The following is an 11,643-nucleotide window of genomic DNA, read 5'->3' on the forward strand; positions in this document are numbered from 1 at the left end:
CATTCCTTTTGATGGCTGCATAATATTCCATTGTATATATATACCACATCTTCTTTATCCATTCATCTGTTGATGGACATCTTGGCTCTTTCCACAGTTTGGCTATTGTAGACATTGCTGCTATAAACATTGGGGTGCACGTACCCTTTCTGTCTCTTGTAAATCTTGATGGCTCATTTTCAATGACAGCTTACAGACACAAGCACACCCAGTCAGATGTAATACCAGCTTACTAGCTGGAGAACTTGCCCAGTGAATCCAAAGTTTGCTGAGCTATCAATCCATTTAAAAAAATATGACTTTGTTCTAATCACCACCTGACAGTATGACAATTGTCCAGAATTCATCTCTAAGTCCTAGAGTATTTCTAGAGCTGAAAGGACTGATTTCTAGAACAATGCAGGGATTCTTTTGTTATCTGGTGTAGCTAGAGAAGAACACTTTGGTTAATTTAACAAAAATAGTGATAAAGAGCTACCTTAAATAATCAATATGGATTGTAATTTGCAAAAGCTCTGAACACAATAAAGCACACACACCATTCAAACCATGTTGAACATGATGTAATAAATGCTTCATTGGCGATATTCAGAAAGCACTATGGCATTTTGTGGTGCCTGGGGGCCATCAGAACAAATCTCAATTGTTATTATGCTATAGATCTCTGGGTGCCAATTAATAAAGAGTACTATAAAATGCCAGATAACAAATACTGTGTGCTTTTTTCACAGTTCATACTGGGTAATACAGAAACTGGAGTGATCCATAGCTAGATCCTGAAGCCTGTCTTTTACAACCTCCAAATTCGCATGTAATGACCCCACCAGCTATCGAGTGCCCTCACTACCTCCTAGCAACCTCCCCTCCCCATGCTAGGGCCACCCCTGATCCTACAAGTCCAGGTCAGTGCAACACTAGGCAAGAGATCCTTCAGTGATGCTTTCTGTTGGCCAATAGTAACCACCTAATGAAATCATCTAACAAAACTGTACCAGATGCTCAGTGCAAGTCAGGGTTGCACTAGGTGTGGAAATTAATTAGGGGCGTGTCCTGTGCCAGTTCTCAGAAGAGCCTGCTTGCAGTTATACGGTGCTAATGCCATGTAGCTGCTACTATATCCCAGCTCCCAAGATCATCTGCATTTTGACAGCGAAGTCTTGAAGCCTCACTACCTGAACCCAGAGGTCACAGCAAGGCTTCAGGCTGAGAGATGAGAGAAATTTGGGATGGGGACTCTCCTCTGCAATTTGCAAAACTGGCCTTCTCTGAAGGCCCTGCCGGCAGACGACAAAACCACATCAAACAGTGGTTCTCAGAGTACGGTTCCGAGGCCTGCAGCTTTAGCATCACCCGGGAACCTGTGACAAAGGCAAATTCCCAAGCCCTACTTCAAACCTACTGAATCCACAACTCTGGCAGTAGGGTCCAAAAATCTGTATCTTAATAAGCCCTTCAGTAAATCCTGAAGCTTCTGAACCAGTGATGTAGATGAAATGGGCAGTGCATATGTATGACTTCAGCACAAAGAAACTGAGGAATTAGCTTTGATGCTGATGGAAGTCACCCGCTGGAAGGAACGGTCATTGACAAAACAGTAGCAAAACAGTTCCCAACAGCATACAGCTGGAAATTGCCAGGACGCTGGTGAGTGACTGTTGAAAATCCATTTCATGCTTTTTGAGTCTGACCAGCCCCATGAGACAATGGTGTGGAAATTGAGAAAGAGGCACCGAAAGTTTGAAACCCTTCAAACATACAGCCACGTCGCAGGTGGAGAAAAGCTTATGAGGGCTGATTCTCCTCCCTGTCCTGGTTCTCAGAGCCTCTCCTCTGGGTCGATGAGGCACACACGGTGTCTTGCATCTCAGCCACAGAAATGATGCCAGAGTCTGAGTATCCCAAGCCTCAGGTCTTGACCCTAGTCAGAGCATTCTTCCTTTCCCCTCTAATCTGTGACCCACCACTCAGCCACATCCTCTTCATCCCTTCTCTAAGGGGGGAGGGGATTCTATAGATGCCCCACTCCCGGCTTTAAGCTTCAGAAAGCTAAGGCTTACATCTGACACAGGCTTTCCAAATTCTCTAGCGATGGAGGGAACAGATGCAGTACACATGCAGCATGACCAAATCCAGCAAAAAATACAGCCTCGAAATTATGCAGAGTTGCAACAGCAATTCAGATCAACCACCCACAGGCAAAAGACCACACCTGGCATAGGGGCCACACATGGCCTCTCCTGGAAGCCCTTCGCGGGCTGGACCACAGGATCCTGTAGCTGGAGCCTAGCCTGGAGTCAGTCACATTCCCAAGCCCTGCCCACCTGCCTCGGGATGAGCTACCACTTTAAAAATGGGTCATTTTTTTTTTTTTTTAAATATTCAAGAGGACTAAGAGTGGAACTGCTTAGTCCTACAAATTTGGAACCCAAAATACAATTAAAAAAAAGACACTCCTAAGAAGTACCCACTGCTCTGCCAGTGTCTTGGATAACTGACACTTTTTAGTCATTCAGTGCCGTTCTCCTTAGTCTGGCCCATTTCTCCCTCTTAAGGACACACCTCCTGGCTGCCCCTTGCTTTCCAGAAATGGTGACATGGGGGTGGCTCATCAGAGTTTATAGCCAAAGACTGGCCAAGGATACAGGGAATGGAAAATTAAGTAAATGTACCTGGGCTATTCAGTGAGCAAAAATACACCACAGACATCTCCCTAACGTAGGACTGACACATAAGAGATGGACCACTAGGTTGGAGAAGCCTAAAACCTCAGGGCTGTACTTTCTGTCCTTAAATCCAAGTGATGGTGGAAACGTGCTGGGGAACCTCCACACAAGTCCCTACTGTGCAGGTTCAGAATGCTTGGGAGGGGAAGTACCAGCACAGGTCACCAGTGTTTTTATCCCTCCTTGAAAGGGACTGCTTTAAAAACCATATCGTGTTGATGATGGCAGAGGTGACAGGGAGTGGTACACATTAATTTCAGCGGTGGCTCACCCCTTCAAATTCCTATGTGAATTCCCAGTGAAGTTTGAAAAGAAACAATTAGAGAAGCCTCCTTAGCTCTGTGGCTCAGCATTTATTAGCGTGAAGACCTGGAATGACAAGAGCATTCAGAGCGACAAGGACCTGGCGACACAAATATCTTCTAGTTAACCATGTTCTCTGAACAGAGGAGGGGAGTAGCTGCATATTTATGGGGCACCCAGATGTAACAGGACTGAGTAGGAGGCAGTCATTATAAAAGCAGCAGGAAAAAGCATGTAAGAAGAGAGCTTTTCCCCTCCCCTGCTACCTTTCTCTTGTGTCCCAGTCCCACTGCAACAAATAGCAGACGCAGAGGGAAAAGTCGATCTATGAAGCTGGTCCTCAGCAAGAGACCCTGCTTGTATCCAAGAGGAAGACAAATAACCTTCCTTTTCTGAAAATCCTAGGGAAAACCCACACATATAATGAATTATTCACAAAGGCCAAACCTAAAAATGAGAGACGGAGAAATACAGAGAGATGGAAAAGGGACAGAGGACTGCAGAAAGAGAAAGTCTCTCCCCTTGAATAAAAGGGTATTCATCACAGTCACGTCCAGGTTCCCTCTTGCACGTGTGTGTGGTCACTGAGAAACAAACTAAGATCAGCAGAGTGGCCTCTGATGGCTGCCTTCCATGTCTGGGCGTTGGAGACCCGCAGCTTCCCATCCCAGGCAGCCCTGCAAACAACAAAAGGGAGGCTACTGGGCTGTTGGTGGGACCCAAGGAGTCAAAGGGTTTGCAGGATTTCTGACAGCTTAGCAAATCTTGGCTCTGTTCTATTTTAACTAAGAACATGAAGATAGAAGGAAACCAGATGTTCCTATAAAGAGGGGGAAAAGCAGCAGAGTTGGAGGGGAAAGAAACCCTACATTTTATGCAGCAGCAGCTAAAAAGAGATCAGCAATTCTGGATGGAGCTAATAATTCCAAAGTCTGGATCTCTCAGAAGATAAAAAAAACCTGTTCTCATTATTTCCTTCCTCCTCCTTTAATTCATAGTGTGTGTTCCACCTATTGCAAGGGAAAGCAAGTGGAGGGAAGTGGAGAAATGGTGACATACAAACCAACAGACAACACTATCACGTCCAAGATATTTTCGTCTCCATTCTCCAGTCATTTCATTTCTGTCAAACTCCTTCACTCCAGCTTGCTTTCCAGGCTGCAACCCAATTACAACTGGTCCCCACAACAAGTCAAAGCCTGGTTTCCGGAGGAAACGTTACCCACACCTCATTTCAAAGACAAAGCCAATGGACAATTTGGAGACCGTCCTGGGAGGCTCAGAAAATGAAGACCTTTCTCCAGCAGCCGCAGGGCCAGTTACACTCACTATCTGCTTCCCTATCTGCATCAGTGCCCAGGTACACAGAAGATGCGAAGTCTTTCTGTGTTATGTGATCATAGGATATAATTACAGACTTTGTCCTTGTTAGCTGCCACCCTCGGCCCTAATCAAGGCACTCTGACTCATGATCCATTAGCGTTACATCAAACCTGAAATTCTTGCCAAGATTACAGTCTACTATCCTGCAAGGTGCTGTATATTTATAGGCAACCAGAGCAAGAGAAAAGTTTATGTCAAAATGGGAGATGGGAGAACTAAAGCCTTCAGTAATCCTCACCAAAACCCTCCAAAATAAATAGGCAATTTACAATGGGAAATTTACCATAATAAAGCACATAACCTCTGACCCAGAGCTGGAGACTTTTGAGGCTACAGTGAAATTCTCTGCAACAGGAAATCATGGATGAATATCTACAAGTTCATTATAATGAGCTTTCAACATCTCAGTGGCTGCAAACACATTTGATCTTCCTACTTTAGACCCTTTACATTTCTGCATGAAACATGTGATCCCTGCTGAGATGACCCACATCGTCGGTGGGGGAAAAAAAATCTCCCACTGCCCATTAATGGCACAGAGCCCCAAATCAGACATCCCATTTCTTCCTCTCATCCTCTGACCTAAAAAAAGTGCAAACAAGTGTGGGGCATCTCACAAACCATGAGGGAGACCTTGTGTGCGTCCACAGAGTAACTGAGCCTGGGCATGGAAAGGTGAGAGCTGGTAAGCATATGGCACAGTGAACGTGGGATGACATTCAGAGCAGCCAATTCCCTGAGAAAAAGAGAATCCTTTTATTGTTACATCTATTAGATGAGCAAGAAAGAAATAGAGGTATCATATAAAATGCAACATCACATTTTAAATCAGATTAGCATTTTCAAAAAGGTTATGGTATCCACTGCAGAAAAGAGTGCCATAAGAAAATAAAATTATCTCCCTATGCAGATGTAGCTTCCAAGAAAAATGAAACACATTCAGAGTGGGCTGTAACTTACCACCATCTTTCATGCCAAATCTGGGTTATCTTGGGCATTTCTTTCCATAGGAACTAGACTTTCCCTATTAAATAACTGGAGAAGTTTACCCCACCCACCCACCCAAGCCAGAGGGTCCTACCAGTATAAATTAAATAATTCCTTTCCCTTAACTGATCTTTTCAGGCCAGTTTGTTAAAGACCAGTAATATGCAGTGTGAAGAGGAGCTAACATAACACACAGAAGTGCTCATTTCCTCCTAGCTCCACAGTGACTTTCCACAGCCCATAAAAGATGTATAAGCCTCAAAGACATAGTGCACAGATAATCAAAGTCCTCAAGCATGTTACATGTTCATATGTCAGTTCAAAGCGGGTGGTCTTAACCCATGTTCTGAACAATCTTCTTTTTTTTTTTTTTCAAATATCTGGCCCTTATAAACAGTAGAGAAGTACTTCTCAGACTTTAATGTGCATACTAACCACCTGGGGATCTTATTAAAATGCAGATTCTGACTCAGTAAAATCTGAAGTGGGGCTCAGGGTTCTGAATTTTTAACAGGCCCCCAGGTGACAGGGATGTTGCTCTGTGCTCTCTTTGAGAGGCAAAACCTAGAAGATTTAGTTCACCTAGAACTAAGACCCCTCCCTTCAGGCCTGCTGACATTTCTGAAGGACCCCATTAAAATAATAGCTAGTGTTTACTGGGTAATCAGGAATGTTTTAGGAACCCGACATATGTTAGGTCATTTAATTCTCCCCCTAACTCATGATTATCACCCTCATTTTACAGATAAGGAAACTGAGTCGCAAAGTAAGGAAGTAACTTTTCAAGGTCACAGAGCTGGTGAAGGAACAGGGATTTGAACGCAGACAGCCCGGCTCCCAAGTTTTCTGGCAACCACTGCTCACAGTGACTCCCAGGAAGAAAAAGGGAGAGATTTCCGGAAGCTGGATGTCTAGGTAGGAAGGAAAGTGAGACTAGGATCTGAGATGCAGTACTGGAGAAAAAGCAGAACCCACAGAAGCAGTGTTTCCACATGGTCACCACCAGAGGCAATATATACTTGTCAGTCAGTCACGTTGCACAGCGAAGAGAAAAAAAGCAACATGGTGTACTTTAAATTTTCCAACAGGGCTCCTCTACACACCTTAGCAGATGTTCTCTGAACACTGTTACAACAGTCTAAGTGCTGCAGAACCACTGCGAAACTTCCAACGACGGGGACAGAAGAGACCCCTGGGACCCAGCTCTCAGCCGAGGCACTGAGTACGACGCTGAAATCAACTCCCTATTCTCTCCTTTGACTCTCTCTGGTTCATCCTGGCCAAAGACAAGGAAAGGGCGGGGTAAAAACCACTGTCGCACCTTGCGCTCGCAACGCCTGGTAGAAAGGCGGTGTCTGCAGCGGAAGCGAAAATGTGAAAAGCGCCGACCGCGTGGTCTAGGAACCGAGCTTCATTTCCCAGCCCCAGAGCCTGGGCCCAGCCGGAAGTGCCCGTGGTGCCCAACCGGCTGGTCGCGGAGCCGCGGACGCCTGGGGAGTTTCGGTGGCGCTGTCCTAGGTGCCAACGATGGCTGCTGGCACACTTTGCCACCCGCGGCGCGGCGGGGCCGCTTTGTCTACCGCAAGGAAGCCCAAGGGCGCCTGAGTTAACATGCCCCTAAGAGAGGAGCACAGTAAAGCAGCACCTGGAGGGTGGGGAATTTTAGAGAATTGTACAAGGCAGATGGGGGAGCGGGGCCCCGCTAGAGAAATCAGTAGAGATCTGACTAGAGGAGTGTTTGCAGCCCAGCCGCGGCACGCAACATAATGAGATCTGTCCGCTTTGTGCGGCGCACCGGCGGCGGGACTGCAGGGACCGGACCCTTCCTCCTCTCCAGTACCCCCACCCTAGATACGTTCAACTCGGGCACGGAATGACCCCGAATCACTCTGTGGGGGTGGGAGGAGGAGGGGAGTGCAGAGAGGAGGAGAGAGGAAGCCCAGCCAGGGGTGGTTGTGGGAGGATTTGAGCAGCAGCAGGAAGAATATCTGCTTAGAGATGCTCCTTCGTTTCTAATGAGGGGTGCTGCCTAGAAGCACCAAGCGCCAGCCAATGGCAGTGCTGCTGAGGCAGGGAACTAGGGAGGAAGGAGGGGAAGGCCAGAGACCGGGGTGAGGGTAGCAGGGAGATGCCCAAGCCCTAGGGGAAGCGAGCCACGTGCCTCACTGATACTAGAGACCCAATGCAGCTCAGCTGCCTCATGATGCACACCTGGAGGGAGGGGGTGGGGAAAGAGGCTAGAGAAGAAGAGGAGGGGCCTCCTTTGCAGGTGCATCCTTCCCAAGAAATGTCTTTCCACAAGCATCAAAGTCCCATGTCTCCAAGCCTACCCCCATATTTACCACTACCCCCCGGCTTGCTTCTTACCAAGCACCCTCCCCACCCCCACCATCCCGCAATTCCTAAAGACCTTGCCAGATGCCCAAATTCTTAGTGAAGAACAAGGCAGCGAGATGCCTAATCAGCAGCCTGCATTTGGTGCACTTGATTAAACCTGCAAAGAAGCTCCTTTGATGCCTGTTCACCCCAACACCGCCACCATGAGAGACGCCACCAGCTCTCTATGGAGAGCAGTTCCTTTGGAGGTAGGGAAAGACAGATTGCTTGCACACCTCTGGGCTCAGCTGATGCAGCCCTCAGCTGAAGAATTCAGGCCCAGCATATCAACCTGAATCTTGGGCCCTAGGAGAGCACTCAGCTGGGTCAAGCATTCAGAGGCAGGGGCACCCAACCAGACTAAGAAAATGATGAGCTCTGATGAGCTGTTCTTCTTTGGCTGAGAAGAGAACTCCAACTCTGAGGTGTCTGGACTGGATCATTAGAGATTACCTCCGCTGACACATTCATTCACTCCACTCTCAGTGGAACTTAAACTCAGTCCCCAGAGTTAGCTGGATCCCCAGCCAAATGGCTGTTTTATTTATCCATTCTGTCTATTTGTCTACAGGGTTTTGGCCCAGACTCTTGAAGCTTCTGAACTGATAAATCCCCCAGGGAGCCTTGACTTCCCCAGGGGCAGATAGTGGGGTGTCTCCCCAGCTGGTGGGGATGGGGACGGGGGGGGGGGCTTTAAGGGAGGAAAAGGGGGAGTGAGAATGAAAGAAAATCTTGAGATTAGGGGCAACCCATTCTATATTAAGGGCTTTGGGGGCCTGGGAATCAGACAAAGCCCAGCCCAGCAAGGGGCAGACAGCAACACCATGCACCCAGGGACGCTACAGATTTCCACATAGGAAAAATAAAAAAACCAAAAGTCTTACCTTGAAAAGCACCCGTGCCCACACTGGCCTCTACAGCACCAAGCTTGCCCCTTAGGCACACCGAAGTAAAGAGTGCACTTCAGCAAAGGGGCATATTGGCACCAGGAAGGGGATGGGGGATAAATTCCATGCTAGATTTCCCCCCTTACCCAAAGAAATGCAAAGGGGGAGAGGGCAAGAAAGGATATGGCCAATCGATGAGCTTCTTGGCGTATTTCCTGACAATGTTATCTTCTCCGAAGATGAACAGGGATCTGTTGACGGTGAAACAGTTCTGCCGGACGGGAATGGGGTTGTACAAAGCCATAGTCCGCGCCCTCTGCGCTTTCGACTGCTTGTAGGCGGCCGCCGGCCCGGAGGCCGGCACCGGGGTTCCTTGCCGGTTCCTGCTCTGGTCCGAGTCTCCATCGCCCGACCCCGGCCTGCCGACCACCGCCTCCCCGAAGCGAGCCATCCTGAAGTTTAAACAGACAGAAGACACACAAAGGTGATCGCGGCCGAACACCCGCACACAGCAACAAGCAGAAAGACACACGGAGACTCAGAGCCGCATCCAGCCGAGCGCGGGGACCACCGCCTCCGGGGAGCCTCGCGAGCTCTTGGAAGAGGCGGCAGCAGCAGCCCCGCCGCTCCGAACTGTTGAATCTAAATACAACCTCTGCGAAGCTCCATTCCTCAAGGAGGGGAAAAAAAAAAAAAAAAAACACGGGGGGAGGGCTTGGGGGTGCTCAGTTTCTGGAGGCAATTCTTTTTTTTTTTTTTTTTCAAAATGCCAGTGTGTGGTGGCATTCAGGGACTGAAGAGGAGAGGGGTGGAGTAGGCTGCTCTTCAAACATAGCTCCTCTTCTGGCAGACGCACCACCTAGTTCTGGAAGAGAGGCAGGCACCGGCCCGCTAGGTAACAGTTTGGTGATTTATTGGGGGTGGGGGTTGGGGAGGAAGGGAAAAATGAAAACAAAAGAACTTAAAAAAAAAAAGATAAGGACGGGGTTATGGTGACATGCTTTATAACGCCAGCCCCAGCAAGTCCATCTAAGAAATTCCACAGCCAAGACTTGGGTCTTTAAATGTGCCAGCACAGACGCATCCAAAGGTTGACAGGGAGGGAGGGGGGAGAGCGATATTGAGGTTCCTGCGCAAACCGCAACGCCCAAAATATCAAAATAAGAAGTCAATCCAACCGGAGAGGGACAAACGACTTCAAAGCTCCTGCGCTTGGGATAGAAGTTGAGCAGCATCCAGAGAGCAGCGAAGCCCCAGTGCCAGCATCCTGCCGGAGCGCTCGCCGCCGCCGCCACCGCCGCCGCCTCCCCGGATCAGCATGCAACAGCGATCCGCGGCTGCGCCGGGGCGAGGGCGGGAGCGGGAGCGGGCGGGCGGCGAGCACTTAGGCGAGGGAGGAACAGGTTGCAGGCGAGCCTAGCGGTGGCCTGGCACGGGAGTTTTCCAAGGACCGAACTTCCTCCTGAACGGCTGGGTTTCTTCTGCCACTCGGACAGCCCCACTCCCGGGAAGCAGAGGAGAATGTGGGGAAGGAAAAGGGGAAGGCGAGGAGCGGAGAGCGAGCGGTGCGCAGAGGCGCAGCGAGGCGCGCGCTGGAGCGCCAGGAGAAGCGGGGGCGGGGCCGGCGAGGACAGGAGGGGCGGGGATGGAGCCGGAAGGACCCCGGCCGACCGCGGCTTCAGGGGCCTGGGAAGCGAGGCTGGTTTGGCTGCGGGATTTATTTAGCCAGAGGTAGGGGGCCACCTCTGCAGAGGTCCAGCGAGAGTCGCCCCTCCCCAAGTAACGCCGAGAGGAGAGAAGCGGGCGCAGCGGGCGGCGCGGCACCGTCCCCGCAAGAGAGCCGAGCCCAGGCCCGGCGGGGGCGCACGCGCGCACGCACTCGCGCCTTCCGTCCCCGCCTAGGCTCCCGCCGGTGCTGTGCCCCGCGCAGTGCCTGCCCTGAAGGGTAGTCGAAGCCTTTGCGCCCTGCGCGCCGCGCACCAGGGCCCAGTCGCTGCTCCTCCTCAGCTCCCAGTCTCCGAGGAACGCTGCCCAGGGATTTCCGCGGAGAAGGCGGCACCCTCTCCCCATCTCCCCACTTAGCAACCCGCAGGCCCCGTGAGGCACGCTAGGACCTCTGGGGGCTCCGCACCCGGGTGTTGGTGCCAGCTCCGCGTGGGAGCTTCTGCCCTCCCCCTGGCAAATGCGATCTGGGGCGGCCTCTTGGGTTCAGCTCTCGCGGAGCCCTGCGCATCCATTTCTGGAAGACTGGTCCAGATATTGGGGCCGTAGATGGTGAGTTTGGAGCTAACACTACCTTTCTCAAAGTCTTAACAATCAGGGGGATCCTCCCACCCCTATCTTTTACCCATAAATCGGCTCCACTGACTTCCTCAAATCCACCCCATTAATGAAGAAAAAAACAATTAGTATCTGAGCTGCATAAGTGGAAAAGGTGGACTCCAAGACCCAGAGAAAGAGTCCCTAGGTTTAGCAACCAAGCCCTTCTCCACAGGTGACTCAGTGGTTTGAACTGAGCACAGGACCGGCTGCCCCCTTCCATGTGTACACTAGCTGGAGCACACTTTACTCTCCTTTTTCCAGTGTAGGCTCAATACACAGCTCTATCCAAATCCTCCCCACCTAAGCAATGTTAGAGAAGGGGAAGGGGGCGGCTGAGGAAGGAAACAAAGAGACTAAAACCTGGAGGTTGGAAACCATGGGTGAGTGTGGCTTCACATGTGTGAAAGGCCGTGTCTTTGTGTGTGAGAATAACTGATGGGAAGGGTGATAACATCTGAGTGAGAGGCACACGTGTTCCTGTGTGTGTCTATGTGTGGGCAAGGCCACGTGAGCACTGACACACATCTGGATGAGAATGTATGTGAGTGTATGTGTGAAGGGAAATCCTCTGGGTACTGGAAATCCAAAGGAATGGTGTCCGTGCTGCCCTTGGGACATCATATTGACCTTTTGATTCAGGGTAGCCCATTTCAGTCCAGCTT

At 50.0% G+C, this 11,643-nt stretch overlaps 1 protein-coding gene across 1 annotated transcript in view; it reads right to left on the minus strand.

The window, feature by feature from the left end:
* The window catches only part of CACNA1E (calcium voltage-gated channel subunit alpha1 E), a 290,904-nt gene extending 281,555 nt beyond the window's left edge, over positions 1-9,349 (minus strand). Inside the window, exon 1 of the mRNA XM_081823197.1 lies at positions 8,806-9,349. Within this exon, the coding sequence (XP_081679323.1) occupies positions 8,806-9,110 (305 nt within the window). The 5' untranslated portion in view covers positions 9,111-9,349. The remainder of the gene's footprint in view (positions 1-8,805) is intronic.
* Between the last annotated feature and the right edge of the window lie 2,294 nt (positions 9,350-11,643).

The sequence above is a fragment of the Leptonychotes weddellii genome, chromosome 6 (genome assembly GCF_054177405.1).
Source record: "Leptonychotes weddellii isolate Sample4059 chromosome 6, ASM5417740v2, whole genome shotgun sequence".
In the NCBI taxonomy this organism is placed as follows: domain Eukaryota; kingdom Metazoa; phylum Chordata; class Mammalia; order Carnivora; family Phocidae; genus Leptonychotes; species Leptonychotes weddellii.